The 14,619-nt window shown below is 36.2% G+C and overlaps 1 protein-coding gene and 1 long non-coding RNA gene across 4 annotated transcripts in view; both read left to right on the top strand.

Moving 5' to 3' along the window:
• LOC122656761 overlaps positions 1 to 3,524 on the top strand; it is a 57,278-nt gene extending 53,754 nt beyond the window's left edge. For all 3 annotated transcript variants that reach the window (XM_043851401.1, XM_043851399.1, XM_043851403.1), the window contains exons 4-5: positions 3,010 to 3,076; positions 3,162 to 3,524. In XM_043851401.1, the coding sequence (XP_043707336.1) occupies positions 3,010 to 3,076; positions 3,162 to 3,215 (121 nt within the window). In that variant the 3' untranslated portion in view covers positions 3,216 to 3,524. The remainder of the gene's footprint in view (positions 1 to 3,009; positions 3,077 to 3,161) is intronic.
• A 4,571-nt stretch (positions 3,525 to 8,095) lies between these two features.
• LOC122653742 lies at positions 8,096 to 9,333 on the top strand. The gene is made up of 3 exons (XR_006331848.1): positions 8,096 to 8,134; positions 9,040 to 9,167; positions 9,275 to 9,333. It is a non-coding gene; the product is annotated as an uncharacterized LOC122653742 (long non-coding RNA).
• The last annotated feature ends 5,286 nt before the right edge of the window (positions 9,334 to 14,619 follow it).

Here is a 14,619-nt window from a genome sequence, read left to right as displayed (position 1 = left end):
CAATAGGTGATTCCAAAGAAATGGTAGGTCTTGCTCAAGCTCTGTGCTGAACTTTTTTACTGATTCAGCTGAAGTAGTTGTCTTTGTAAATGAAATATTTTTTTAAAAACCTGTTCAAGAGTAGTTTTTGAAACATTTTGGCTAATAATTTTTCGTAGGAACCAACGAAGACATGCCAGAGTTACCATGCACTTTTACTGCAAAACGTAGTTATTTATTGTTAAAGGTTACTCACATTAGGGGGAGTGTCTCTATCGTAAGTTATATTGAGTTGTAGGGGTTAGGTATATTTATGTCTTTCAGTTAAATGTTACTTATGATTAGGGTGTCAATGGGTCGGGTTGGGAACTGCCTAAACCGACCCACCTAGAGGCCTTAACTCGACCCGACCGACCCGACCTAGTGTCAAGAACTCTCAACCCGACCGACACGCCGGGCGGGTCGTTTCTGATTTATGGCACCGTCCACGTGTCTCATTAGAACATGTTTTTGTAACATAGGATCTCAACCTATGGGACGCTAATAAATATGTTGAAAAAATGGCGTGTGTATAAACTCTCTCTCATTGTACGATGTCCCCTTAATAGGCCTGAAGCTTATAGGGGCTACAACTAAATAACAATCATGTTAGTGACTCTTTTTATGGTCTGATCAAAATAGTAGATGATCTACTCTTTTTGGGTTCCACTTCATGATGATGACAAAGCTAGTAGTTATCTATGTACAATTCTCTTCGTTTTTTTTTTTTTTGTCAAGAAAATACTTATATTAAGTATATAATATATATATATATATATATGTAATATTATATACCTATAATTAATACAGGTCGGGTCGGGCCGGTGGGCTGGAGGATCTAAACCGACCCGACCCGACCTCTGCAGGTCGACTATAACTAAACCCAAACCCGCCCTCGGGGTCAAAAAATCGGGTCGGGCCGGGCCGGTTCGGGGCGGGTTCGGGCGGGTTCGGGCCAGCCGGGCTTTATTGACACCCCTACTTATGATAAGGGGAGTATCCCTATTGTGATTTGTGTTGAGTTGTAGGGTTTAGGTATATTTATGTCTCTTTTAGTTTCCTTATTCCTTTGTAATTACTCTTAAGCAGTCTTAGCCTTGTCCAATGTATACTCCTACTAGGAGTCTTGTCTGGTTTGCTATTATAAATAAAAGATGATAACCACGTTAGATATACAAGTTGAATCTATCGTAGTTCAACAATTCTCTTCCCTTCTTCTTCCATTGCTCTCTCTCTCTCTCTCTCTCTACTTTACAGGTACTGGTTTCAGATCCTGATTTGTTTCATGGTATTAGAGCAATGAAGAAGATGAAGAAGAAAAAAAATCTGTAAGTCTGAGAAGAGGGAAGGTTCGTTGGAGTTCCTTCATACTTGAACCACTCTTGCTGAATAAATTTCTGCAACTATTTTCCTGCTCTGCATGTCTTGTCCATGTGATTCACAGCATCTCAGGGTTGGGAATGAATCATTAGTACTCCCTGGTGGTAAAAGCCCAATCAGCCTAAGATTTGGGTCGAAGTAAGCCTATATCTAGGCGGTTCAAACCCTATAAATTATCCCACGCAATCCTTCTTTGTTGTGAGATTTGCAGAAAACATCAGCTCCGATTCCTTGACCTCTGCTAGGTCCGATTTCAGCTACTAAGCACCATGCAATCACTTGCTATTATGGGTGTTTGTTGGTTGGAATAGATAGGAGTTAAAGTCAGTAACATTCGCTTGCAATTTCAGATCAAATCGAGTTCCAATGAGAGACTTCTCTCACCTGAACCGAGTTAGGGTCTTCCGCTGTTGCTGTTTTAAAAGTGAGGTTGAAGAAGAAGCTCTTTTTTCTTATTTATTATTAAAGCGGCTGCTCTTGATTGTGGGATTTATGTTATGCTGGTTATTGCTGCCATATGATGGTGAATTATTCTTTATTCTTTATTGCTCTAAATTAAAGATTATTGTTATTATCTACTCAAGTCATCAACTAAAGATTATTATTATTTTCTTCGTGCCATCTACTCGTTTCCTCATCAACAATTTTAGCTATGAAAATAGTTATTTGTGGTATTCAGCAACAACTTTATGTTGTTTGGTTCACAACAACCTTCGTGTCTGGTTCATAGTAACCTGATGCTGCTACTTGGTTCCCAGCAACCTTATATTGTTACTTGGTTCCTAGCAACCTTATATTGTTACTTGGTTCCCAGTAACCTTATGTTGTTACTTGGTTCCCAGTAACCTATATTGTACTTTTAACTGGTTTGTAGCCATCTATACTGCAATTTTCTTTGTGATCTCTATTTGGGGCTCATAAGTGTATCGATATTTGAACTTTTATCTGTCTTCTTTGTGAAGATTACTACATACTAGCCTTCTTTGCAACTTGCTTATGATGTTGTTGCTGCTATGATATTTTGGCTGCGGTTGGTGTTCTCTACCGCATATTTTGTTTGTTGTTGGCTACATTTATTCGACATGAAGATTTTGCTCTACCATTGTTGATGATGATTGGTGTGCTTGAGGTTGTATTGTTACGAACATGAAGCTTTCACTAGCATCTACGACTGCTATATATGTACAAGACTGGTCCTGCGGTTAATATCTATACTTGTTTTAAAGGTTACTCACAATAGGGGGAGTGTCCCTATCGTGAGTTATGTTGAGTTTTAGAGTATAGATATGTTGATGTCTCTTTCTCTTTTAGTTTCCTTATTCCTTTGTAATTAAGTCTTAGTCTTGTCCAATTTATACTCCTACTAGAGTCTATTTGGTTTGCTATTATAAATAAAGGTTGATAGCCAGGATAGTTATATAATTTGAATCTCTCGTGGTTCAACAATTCTCTTATTTTCTTCTCCCATCGTTCTCTCTCTCTTCTACTTTGCAGGCACTGGTTTTAGATCCTGATTTGTTTCATTTATAAATCTAGTTTTCAAACTCTATATACCTCTTTTGTTTCTGTTGCATCCCCTGTGCTGATTCGAGCAAAGTAACTGTCTTGTAGCTGGTCAACTACTTATGACGAACTACTCTCGACTAATGAGCCTTTTCCCCAGCCAATCCCATTGTCTGTAAGTTATTAAGCACCTTGTTTTTTTCGTTGTATTTTGAGCATAGTGGTCCTGTACTTAATCATTTGTTTGTTGATTTATGCAGGAGATGGTAGATTTTTTAGTTGATATATGGCATGAAGAAGGACTCTATGATTAGATAATCGTGTAATTTCCTCTCTGGCCAGTAAGAGCATCTGCTTTTATTTATAGAGACTGATTGAAGATGAAGGATACCTATACCATAACAGCATTTAACCTACAAAACCAGGCTGATCATTTAAGTCTGGTTTTCTCATTGATAATGGCAATATTTAGAATTTTGATAAACAGAATGTACTGAGGAATTGTATTCGTGAAGTATTGTAATCTTCTTAGGGTTTCAATTCAAGAGTTTAGGCTCAACTTGTTTATGGATATGTTATTGCTTCAATCCTTAGCTAAAGATGGAACTGTATTTTTTTTTTCTCAAGCGAGGTACATGGGAGGCATTTGGAATTTGCTTCATTTTAAATTGTATGTTGGGCTGCATTGTTGCCAATAACAGTGTTTCCCAAGACCATTGATTGGGTGTTTAGACTTTTTGGACCACCTATCCTGGGTTTATGCCTAAATTTCCAGATTGGGACCGTCAGATTGGGTAGTTGGATGGTTGAGGGTGACTGATGACCTCCGATCCAAATGTCCTCGAGTCCTAGTCTTGTTTAAATACATTGCCAATAACATTGCATAGCATCCTCTAGGGTTTACCATATATATCAACATTGGGGTCTGGATTTTGGAACTGCTTCAGAGCCAGATCTGTAGCCACCAACCATGAGAGCAGATGATGACCCACTCTTTTTTTAGCAGTTGCAGGGCTCCTGTTGCACTTGTGATCTTAGATGTGTTTACTTCTTAGTTGTTAATGTTATTTTGGTGGTGTAATTTCCCATGAATGAAGTTTGATACCTCTGTCATTTGGTTCAGGTGTTTAGTTATTCAATGTTTCAAATTCCATTGACCAAATTGCCTTTTAATACATCCACTCTTTAGTCTTTCCCCTCTTTTAACTCCATCTACATAGTGAGATTATTTGTTGACCTCAGAATACAAGTTCCAGATCTTCTACTGGCTCCTATCCAGTTGTCCCACCTCGAGTTTGATCACATACAGGTCAAACCAGTACTAGTCTGTGGTTGGTATGCATTCTTGAAGCTCCATTTGGTATGCATTCTTGGAATGCTTTCTAGGTCAATTTCACATTCTTGGATGATAAAAATAGTTGTTTTTATCAACAGCTAAGCCAACACAACAAAAGATGCCCAATGATGTTTTGCAATCAATTGAATTCTATAAATGCTAGATTTTGGAAGGGGTTATCGGATGGACGTAGATCCAGTAGGTCTTTAACTTCTTGGGGTGTTTGTGTCAACCAAAGTTTAGCAGAGGGCTGGGATTTAAGGAAGAGCGTTGTTCATAATACTACTATTCTTCCTAGGCTAGCATATTATGGAGGCTTCTCACTCGGCCATATGAATTGTGGGCTAAGGTTTTGAAAACTAGGTATTTCCCCAACTCTTCTCTCCTGAGCAGATCAACTTTAAATAAGAAGGGCTCTTTAGTATGGAATAGTGTGACCATGGTCCATTACCCTCTGGTATCTGAAGAAGTCCCTCTCTAATGCCTATGCCAACACAATTTCTGGGTAGAAACATTGGAGGATGTAAGAAATTTCTTTCAATCATGTCCCATATTAAAACTAGGAACTCCATAAACGATTCAATGAGTTTTATTGGGTGCCACAGCAGTGCTAATACATAGTAATCCAAAAACAATATTAATAGACCCCTTCTCATTCATTAATACAACAAAGCCATATACTGGTATTAGCTTCTGCTCGGGATGGGAAACTTGAGTCATCAATCCAACCTCAAAGATTTCAAGTTAGGTTGGAATTTGGATTGTGCCCAATTGTCCATCATAAGAATCATAAATTTCTTGCAATGGTAAGTGGGGTAATTAGTATCATTCGAATAAGATAATAAGAAGAATATTATTGAATTTGGAATCCAAAACCCGGAGAAGAAGAATTTGGCCTTTGATTTGTACAAGATCCTCTTAAAATGAAGTTCTTGAACTATAGATTTATATTACTGTATTATATCATAAACGAAGTCTCATGTGTTTGCCTAATCACATTAGTAACCAAAAGTTCAACTCGACTGTCGATTCTCACCACCATGGCAACTCGGTTGTACCACCATCATGTGCGACAACTGATTGGTGATGATGGCTCATCCTCTCTCCATCTGTATCTCTCCGTCAGGGAGAAACCATGAAACTAGTTGCAGCAATGGTTCTGTAAATTGAAGAACCGAAGAAAAGAAAGTTGTTTGGTCCCATTTCGGGAGAGGGGAAGAAAAGAGAGACTGGTTGCAAGTCTCCGTTCTGCAGATAGAAGAATGCTTAGTTTAATCTCGAAGAGCTGGAGAGGAGAGGGGAAGAGGAGAGAAAGAGAGAATGTGTGTGCAGGAAATGAGGTGAGATGTGTAACGTATTGGACACGACTCATGTTAGTGGGAAATATTAAAAAAAAATTCTGAAAAAATTACTAACCATGCTTCACTTGCTCCGTTTCCTTCCGTTTGTTAGTGGACAAATGTCACAAGAAGAGATAAGGTGGAGTGTTATATGCTAGTATGCTACCCCAAGGGTAGGGAATCGTTATCACCTACGGTTTCTTGACCGGTACGGTTCCCTAGTTCCTCTCACAAGAGGGGGGTGGGATCCACCCGGGGCACCTGACCGAACACTCTGCCCGGGTGGGGTCCACCTTCCTCTTGTGAGAGGCACTAGGGAACCGCACCGGTTAGGGAACCGCATGGGAAAAAAATTCCAGGGGTATCTGATCCGGACTCAATTTAGCTGATCCGGACTCAATTCTAAGAGTTGGTTTTATTATAAAAGAACTTGTACTAATGGCTTGCCCAACCCAAGCCCTATCCTAAGATCTAATGGCTCGGACCTCATCCTTTTTTTTTTTTTTTGATGAAAGTGTAATCACAAACCACACACCAATCCCAAAAGGTTAAGCAATTTTTAGGACCGTGGAATGGCGGATATACACAACACACACCACGGCTCAGACCTCATCTTGGGCATTACATTGTATCCATACAATGAATGAAAATACCAAAATATATGCTATATTATAAGTATAAGAGAAAGTTTTCCCACACCCATGGTGAAAGCTTCACCCAAAATCCTAGGGTCATTATTACTCCCCATACTTAGTTGAATGTCTGAAATACCTTCTTCCCCTTATTTTTTGACACCCATCACGTGATAATGATGGGTATCGTAGAATGAAAACCTCTTTCACCATGGGTGAAGGAAAACTTTCTTGTTCACAACACACTCCATAATGATAAACTTTTATTTCATCTAATGAAATGAAAAATCCCACCCCTTTTGGATGCTAAACACGCAATGTCATTAGTACCTTAAATTGAGTTTCAATAGGTCGATACATAGGGGGTGTAAATGGGTTAGGATGGGCTGGGTTTTTAAAAATCCCAATCCAACCTTAAGGTCTCTTAACTCAGCCCAGGCCCAGCCCCAGCCCAACCTTTCAGGCTCAACCTAACCCAGCTCAGCCTTGATTGACTCTGGCCATTTATATTGCCAATTTTGTGTCCCTATATGCATTATGAAAAAATGAAATAAGTCCAAAACTAATCATTCTTAAAAAATATTTTTTACCTAAAAAAAAAAACTTGATAAATAATCTTGAGGGAAGTTTTCATACACGGCCGTGTAAGCATGCACGGTTGTGTCCCCTCTCACAAAGAGTTGGAAAAGTCATAAACCCCCACCCATTAATTAATGCCTTGAAACTCCCACCCTCTGACATACACAGATTACACAGCCGTGTATAAAAACTTTCCCCAATAATCTTTAATAGACTGAAGATTATATTTTTGGGAAAATGATCTCTGTCCGGGAGTGTGGCCTACGCTAGCACTCCCATGAGTCTTTCTATCTCCTCCCCATGTGAAAAGACACCTCTGCCACCTTGTTTCTGATTCAAAAACTCTTCTTCCCCAAACCTTAAACGATTTGGGGAAGATGAGTTGCAGGTTTTTTTTTTTTTTTTTTCTTTTTCGGGTAAGGTCATTTTGGTCATTTTATCCTATCCAGGGGCAGAATGGTCCATCGAAGTTAAAAAACTGGGATCCGTTATGTTATAAGGTCTCTGTCTAACGGCAGGGACTATAGTGGTACTTAGTTTGGAAAGTAGGGGTGTACGTGGAATTAGTAAAAATTCAGGGGGGCAACTATAAGTTTGGCCATTTAGAAATAACCATTTTTTTTTTTTTTTGGCTGAAAGAACTTAAACTCAGTTCTTTATAAAGAACACAACGCGCGCAGCTTTATTACAAAAAAATATTTTGTCCGAGCGAAGTCCAACAGCCAAAATTGTCTGCAACTCTAATGGAGATTTTTCGGTTATTTGCAAGTCTCTTCTCTGCTTTCATTTGTCCCAATTTTCGTCATCTACATGAAATTCCAAGTGCGAAGACTGAAATCTGCAAATCTGCAACTCGTAAGCAATATGTTGTTCGTCCTCTGTCGCTCCAGGTGCATAAATTTCTGCAACTGCAAACTCGTCGACGTGCTTCTTCGAGGTATAATTCAAGTTATTCTTGTTGGCTGGAAGTTTTCAAAACCTTCAATGCTGTAAATCCTCACTCAATGCTTCTCTTTGTCACTTGGCAAGCTTTTCTGCTTTTCATCGTCCTCTTTCGCTCCAGCTACATGAATCAGTTCTTCAACTGCAAACTCGTCGAAGCCTGTCTTCTTCTGCAAAGAAACCAAGGTTTTTGTGTTTTGATTCTCACTCCTCGTTTTCTTTTCAATCTTCTTCTTCTTTGTTCTTATTGTTGTTTGCTTTCTGCAATTTTGTTGTTGATGCAGGGCAAGAAAGAAGGTAAAGAGCAATGCAGAACTCTGCAACAACATTCGGGAGTTTATTTCCATCTTTGGACTTCCCGAAGGTCACGTGCCGTCCGTTAATGAGCTTTCGTAGCATGGAAGGTTAAAATCGAAACACATTTAAGGATTTCTAATTTTAGTAGTGTTATGAAACACGATAACGAATTTGTAATTCTATCTCTTTTAAATAAAAAAGCTTCAGATTTCGTTCCTTTTCTATTCCAAACAAAAACAATAAAATATGTTTAGTTTTTGGGAACACAACTTTGTGTTGGAAGAAATGGCTTGAGTGCCATAGTTGCTTTTTTCATATGATATTGTAATCCTACCCTAATCTGAACTAGCCTGATCCAAACTAACCAATTTCAGTAAGGATTCTGTAAATTAAACTCAATTAGGTTGATCGTTGTTTATTTCATTCCTACACCTTACTTGTTAACTTGTGACAATGTCCCAGTAAATAAAATAAAATGGTTTGGTTCATTGTTTTATGTGATTTGTGTGAGTGAATAATCAGTCAAAAGAGATTAACACATATATCGCCAAATAGCAAGAGAAGGTTCAATAGGGGTCCACGATCCTATAGGACCACTATTAACAATTTGGATCACAATAATTGTCCCGTCTACATTTAAACATGGAATAATTCATTTTGTCAATAAAAAATGAAGCAGATAAGATGAATCTTGTACTAGGAGAGACAACATATCCATCCCACTACTGAACTGACTTATCTTAGAAGAATATCATGCTCTAGTTAGAGAGTTTACTAATACATTTTACTTTTATCTTTATAAATATCACTAACATGTTACTTATCCCAAAAAATAAATAAATCTTTGTACTATGGTATGTAGCTGAAAGCAATTTCATGACAACCAGAATCCAACAGTGTATTGATTTGTGTATAGTTCTTGAAAATCAAGTCATTGCCATTTACCATTAAAAACTCTTTTCTTTTTCTGAGTTGCATTTCTCTCAAGATTCGTTTTGTACAATTTTTGTAGGCAAGACCTTGCAAACATTGTCAGACGGAGAGGGTATAAGCTAATTAAAGAACTTCTAGAATCCAATATGGAGATTAGTTCATCTGAAAATCGGAATGATACTGTTCTACATGAAATTGAATCAACATGTATGGACTTTTTGTGGTTATAAGTATTACTATATTGAAACTGATTTTACCATGATCCTGAATTCTCTGATACCCATATATACTTTTACTAGGTCTGTGTGAAAAAGTGAATGAGCTGGCTGAAGGTGTGCCACTTTTGGAAGGTCTGGATGAAGATGTAAATGGTGTGCCACTTGAAAAGGCAGCAAACTTTGTCCAGAATGAAGAGAAGAATACAATAGAAAGTAAGCTTGTAAATACTTAATATTGCATTCATTTTGGTAGTCATCACCATTTTTCTGTATTTCGGATACAATTTTTAGTTTCAATCAGGGAAACAATCAGCCCTCATGTAATCAATATTTTATAAACAATTTATCTGAGATACCCAATATATTCAGACAACTAGTTGGTTCCATGGTTGTCAACACATATTTTATGACTTTTGATTGATAATATTTGAGGGGAGTTATATATTGTTAAATATAATGTGTCTTGTACAAGAAAGCCACTATCTATCCACCAATTCTTACACATGGCCTGATCAATTTGATTAATTATTCTTCAACCAATTGTCGTAAGTTACTTTTCAAGTCGTTGACTATCAGGAAAAAAAATCATTTGTTGTATTTGTCAGAACTAGTTTTCTGAAGTTGTGAATGTTTTCGGATATTTAACTAGTTTGTAATCCACAACATTGTTTTCTAGGATGGTGTTTTATGGTTCTTTTTGCTGCTTATCTTTCTAATTTCTAGCGGTTTTTATATAATAGTGAAAGAGATGGTCAGTGGTTAATGTTTTGGGTCCGAATTCCTTTCTCATTATCATAATCCACATCAAGAAATATATATCTAGATTGGACCACACCTGATTGCATTTGGGTGATGGTTGGAGTGTATCAGGCGGATTTGGAACTGAAATGCAGCGATAGATCGTTATCCCTACTATTATTTTCTACATGTGCAATAGGCTTGGACAGAAAACATGAATATCTTGGGTTCAATCTCAGCTTTCAACCTTATGCTGGGAACAAGATGTCTGGGGTTCAATCCCAACTTATAACCTTATAATTTTTTTATGGTCTCTGCTGTGCCTTCCTTTCTCTTTATGTGTTATTAGTTCGTTTGGCTTGATATGTTTTTGGACTGACAACTGAAATATCATTTTGATGCTTTTGAAATTGAAGATATGGAGCTGCTTATTGATTCTCATATGGATAATAACATCTTGGGAGTTCAATCAACTGTTCCAATCGAGGAAAATTCAACTAAAATGGATACTGGAAGTAATGTCACATCAGTATTGAATGGAAGTATCTTGAAATCCAAACAGGGTGCTTCTCCCACAACAGAAACAGACTTACACGGGTCAGTGTTTTAGCGGAGCAAGTTTGAACTAATAGTTCTGATAGGAAATTCCTTGTTTTTCTTGAAAGTTAAAACCATTAGATACTTAAGGAACTTTCTCCACCTAATGCCTTAAGGTTTTAGGTTGGACCCTACAAAATGGTTATTGGTGTCGTTATATACTTGTGGAACTCTCTCCACCTAATTTCATAAGATTTTGTTTTGAATCCTCGTGGTATCAAAAAAATTACTTCCGCACATTCTTAGTTAGGGAGTGAGATTTTAGTTCATTCGTTTACCTATTGGTCACTTCTTATACTAATTTAAAATTTATGGATGAAAATTAACATGATATCAGAGCTCAAGTCCCTTTATTATCCTCACTAAGTTGTCTGTCCATGTGTAGGTAATATGTCAAAACTAGAAGTGAGGGAAAATGTTGAAATGTTGGGAGTGATTACAAGAGAACTTAAATTTATTGGTGGTATTTACAAAACTAAGTGCAAAACAAAATAATCACTCTATCCTTACTGACGATTTTTCCCATAAAAAATCCATTGTGAATACCACAACAAAAAATTATAGCAGTTAAACGTGTCAAAATGAAACCAAAATAGAATACTAAAAACGGAACCAACCATTTACGTTTGAACCGAACTGCATCGTAAAAAAAAAATTTGATTTTAATTCATAGGTTCTCTTCCCAATTTGGTTTTGATTTGCACCACAAAATCAACTATTCTAAACCAAATAAGAATCGAAAAAACCTAATACAGACCAATACCTCTCACTTGATACTAATCCACACATCAATTTTAATAAACTAATGATTAATTAAATAAGAAATAATTGTTGCATCATACTTGAAAATGACGGATGATGATAAAATGGATTAACAAAACTCTACTTACAAATGAAAGAAATAGTTTGTTTATCATATGAGAGTAGAGAAAAAATGAAAAATCAAGGAACATGAAAGGAAAAGAATGATGGTTAAGGATGGGATGATTTTTTATATCACATAGGCATGAAAAATATGATGAGTGGTGGAGACCAAGTGAGAATGAGGAAACATGGGAATATATAGGGTTTGAAAAGCTTAGGTTGTCTTCATTATCATCTCCCAAAACTGGCGTTACAAATTACCACATGTAACCAGTTGTGAATTGAAAAATAAAAATTGAATAGAAATCGTTAAATTGGGTTGAATGCAAAGCGGTTTGAGTGTCATAGTTTCTTTTTCATATGATATTGTAATCCCAACCTAATCTGAACTAGCCTGATCCAAACTAACTAGTTTCAGTAAGGATTGTGTAAATTAAACTCAGTTAGGCTGATCGCTATTTATTTCATTCGTACACTTACTTGTTAACTTATGGCAATGTCCCAGTAAATAAAATAAAATGGTTTGGTTCCTTGTTTTATGTGATTTGTGTGAGTGAGTAATCAGTCAAAAGAGATTAACACATATATCGCCAAAGAGCAAGAGAAGGTTCAATACGGGTCCACGATCCTATAGGACCAATATTAACAATTTGGATCATAATAATTGCCGCGTCTACATTTAAACATGGAATAATTCATTTTGTCCATAAAAAATGAAGCAGATAAGATGAATTTTGTATTAGGAGAGACAACATACCCATCCCACCACTGAACTAACTTATCTTAGAAGAATATCATGCTCTAGTTAAAGAGTTTACTAATACATTTTACTTTTATCTTTATAAATATCACTAACATGTTACTTATCCCAAAAAATAAATAAATCTTTGTACTATGGTATATAGCTGAAAGCAATTTCATGACAACCGGAATCCAACAGTGCATTGATTTGTGTATAGTTCTTGAAAGCCAAGTCATTGTCATTTACCATTAAAAACTCTTTTCTTTTTCTGAGTTATATTTCTCTCAAGATTCGTTTTGTAAAATTTTTGTAAGCAAGACCTTGCAATCATTGTCAGACGGAGAGGGTATAAGCTAATTAAAGTACTTCTAGAATCCAATATGGAGATTAATTCATCTGAAAATCAGAATGATACTGTTCTACATGAAATTGAATCAACAGGTATGGACTTTTTGTGGTTATAAGTATTACTATATTGAAACTGATTTTACCATGATCCTGAATTCTCTGATACTCATATATACTTTTACTATGTCTGTGTGAAAAAGTGAATGAGCTGGTTGAAGGTGTGCCACTTTTGGAAGGTCTGGATGAAGATGTAAATGGTGTGCCACTTGAAAAGACAGCAAACTTTGTCCAGAATGAAGAGAAGAATACAATATAAAGTAAGCTTGTAAATGCATAATATTGCATTCATTTTGGTAGTCATCACCATTTTTCTATATTTCAGATACATTTTTTAATTTCAATTAGGGATACAATCAGCCCTCATGTAATCAATATTTTATAAACAATTTATCTGAGATACCCAATACATTCAGACAACTAGTTGGTTCCATGGTTGCCAACACATATTTTATGGCTTTTGATTGATAATATTTGAGGGGAGTTATATATTGTTAAATATAATATGTCTTGTACAAGAAAGCCACCATCTATCCACCAATTCTTACACATGGCCTGATCAATTTGATTAATTATTCTTCAACCAATTGTCGTAAGTTACTTTTCAAGTCGTTGACTATCAGGGAAAAAAAAATCATTTGTTGTATTTGTCAGAACCAATTTTCTGAAGTTGTGAATGTTTTTGGATATTTGACTTGTTTGTAATCCACAACATTGTTTTCTAGGATGGTGTTTTATGGTTCTTTTTGCTGCTTATCTTTCTAATTTCTAGCGGTTTGTATATAATAGTGAAAGAGATGGTCAGTGGTTAATGTTTTGGATCCAAATTCCTTTCTCATTATCATAATCCACATCAAGAAATATATATCTAGATTGGACCACACCTGATTGCATTTGGGTGATGGTTGGAGTGTATCAGGCGGATCTGGAACTGAAATGCAGCGATAGATCGTTATCCCTACTATTATTTTCTACATGTGCAATAGGCTTGGACAGAAAACATGAATATCTTGGGTTCAATCCTAGCTTTCAACCTTGTGCTGGGAACAAGATGTCTGGAGTTCAATCCCAACTTACAATCTTGTAATTTTTTTATGGTCTCTGCTGTGCCTTCCTTTCTCTTTATGTGTTATTAGTTCGTTAGGCTTGATATGTTTTTTGATTGACAGCTGAAATATCATTTTGGTGCTTTTGAAATTGAACATATGAAGCTGCTTACTGATTCTTATATGGATAATAATATCTTGAGAGTTCAATCAACTGCTCCAATCGAGAAAAATTCAACTAAAATGGATACTGAAAGTAATGTCACATCAGTTTCGAATGGAAGTATCTCAAAATCCAAACAGGGTGCTTCTTCCACAACAGAAATAGACCTACACGGGTCAGCGTTTTAGTGGAGCAAGTTTGAACTAATAGTTCTGATAGGAAATTCCTTGTCTTTCTTGAAAGTTAAAACCATTATATACTTAAGGAACTTTCTCCACCTAATGCCTTAAGGTTTTAGGTTGGACCCTATAAAATGGTCAGTGGTGTCGTTATATACTTGTGAAACTCTCTCCACCTAATTTCATAAGGTTTTGTTTTGAACCCTCGTGGTATCAAAAAAATTGCTTCCGCACATTCTTAGTTAGGGAGTGAGATTTTAGTTCATTCGTTTACTTGTTGGTCACTTCTTATACTAATTTAAAATTTATGGATGGAAATTAACATGGTATCAGAGCCCAAGTCCCTTTATTATTCTCACTAACTTGTTTGTCTATGTGTAGGTAATATGTCAAAACTACAAGTGAGGAAAAATGTTGAAATGTTGGGAGTGATTACAAGAGAACTTAAATTTATTGGTGCTATTTACACAACTAAATACAAAAAAAAATAATCGTTCTATCCTTACTGACGGTTTTTCCCATAAAAAATCCATTGTGAATTTTATCACAACAAAAAATTATAGCAGTTAAACGTGTCAAAATGGAACCGAAATAGAATACTAAAAACGGAACCAACCATTTATGTTTGAACCGAACTGCATCGTAAAAAAAAGATTCGATTTTGATTTCATAGGTTCTCTTCCCAGTTTGATTTTGATTTGCACCAC

This window comes from Telopea speciosissima, chromosome 3 (assembly GCF_018873765.1).
Source record: "Telopea speciosissima isolate NSW1024214 ecotype Mountain lineage chromosome 3, Tspe_v1, whole genome shotgun sequence".
NCBI lineage: Eukaryota > Viridiplantae > Streptophyta > Magnoliopsida > Proteales > Proteaceae > Telopea > Telopea speciosissima.
This window is presented reverse-complemented; position numbering and strand designations above follow the sequence as displayed.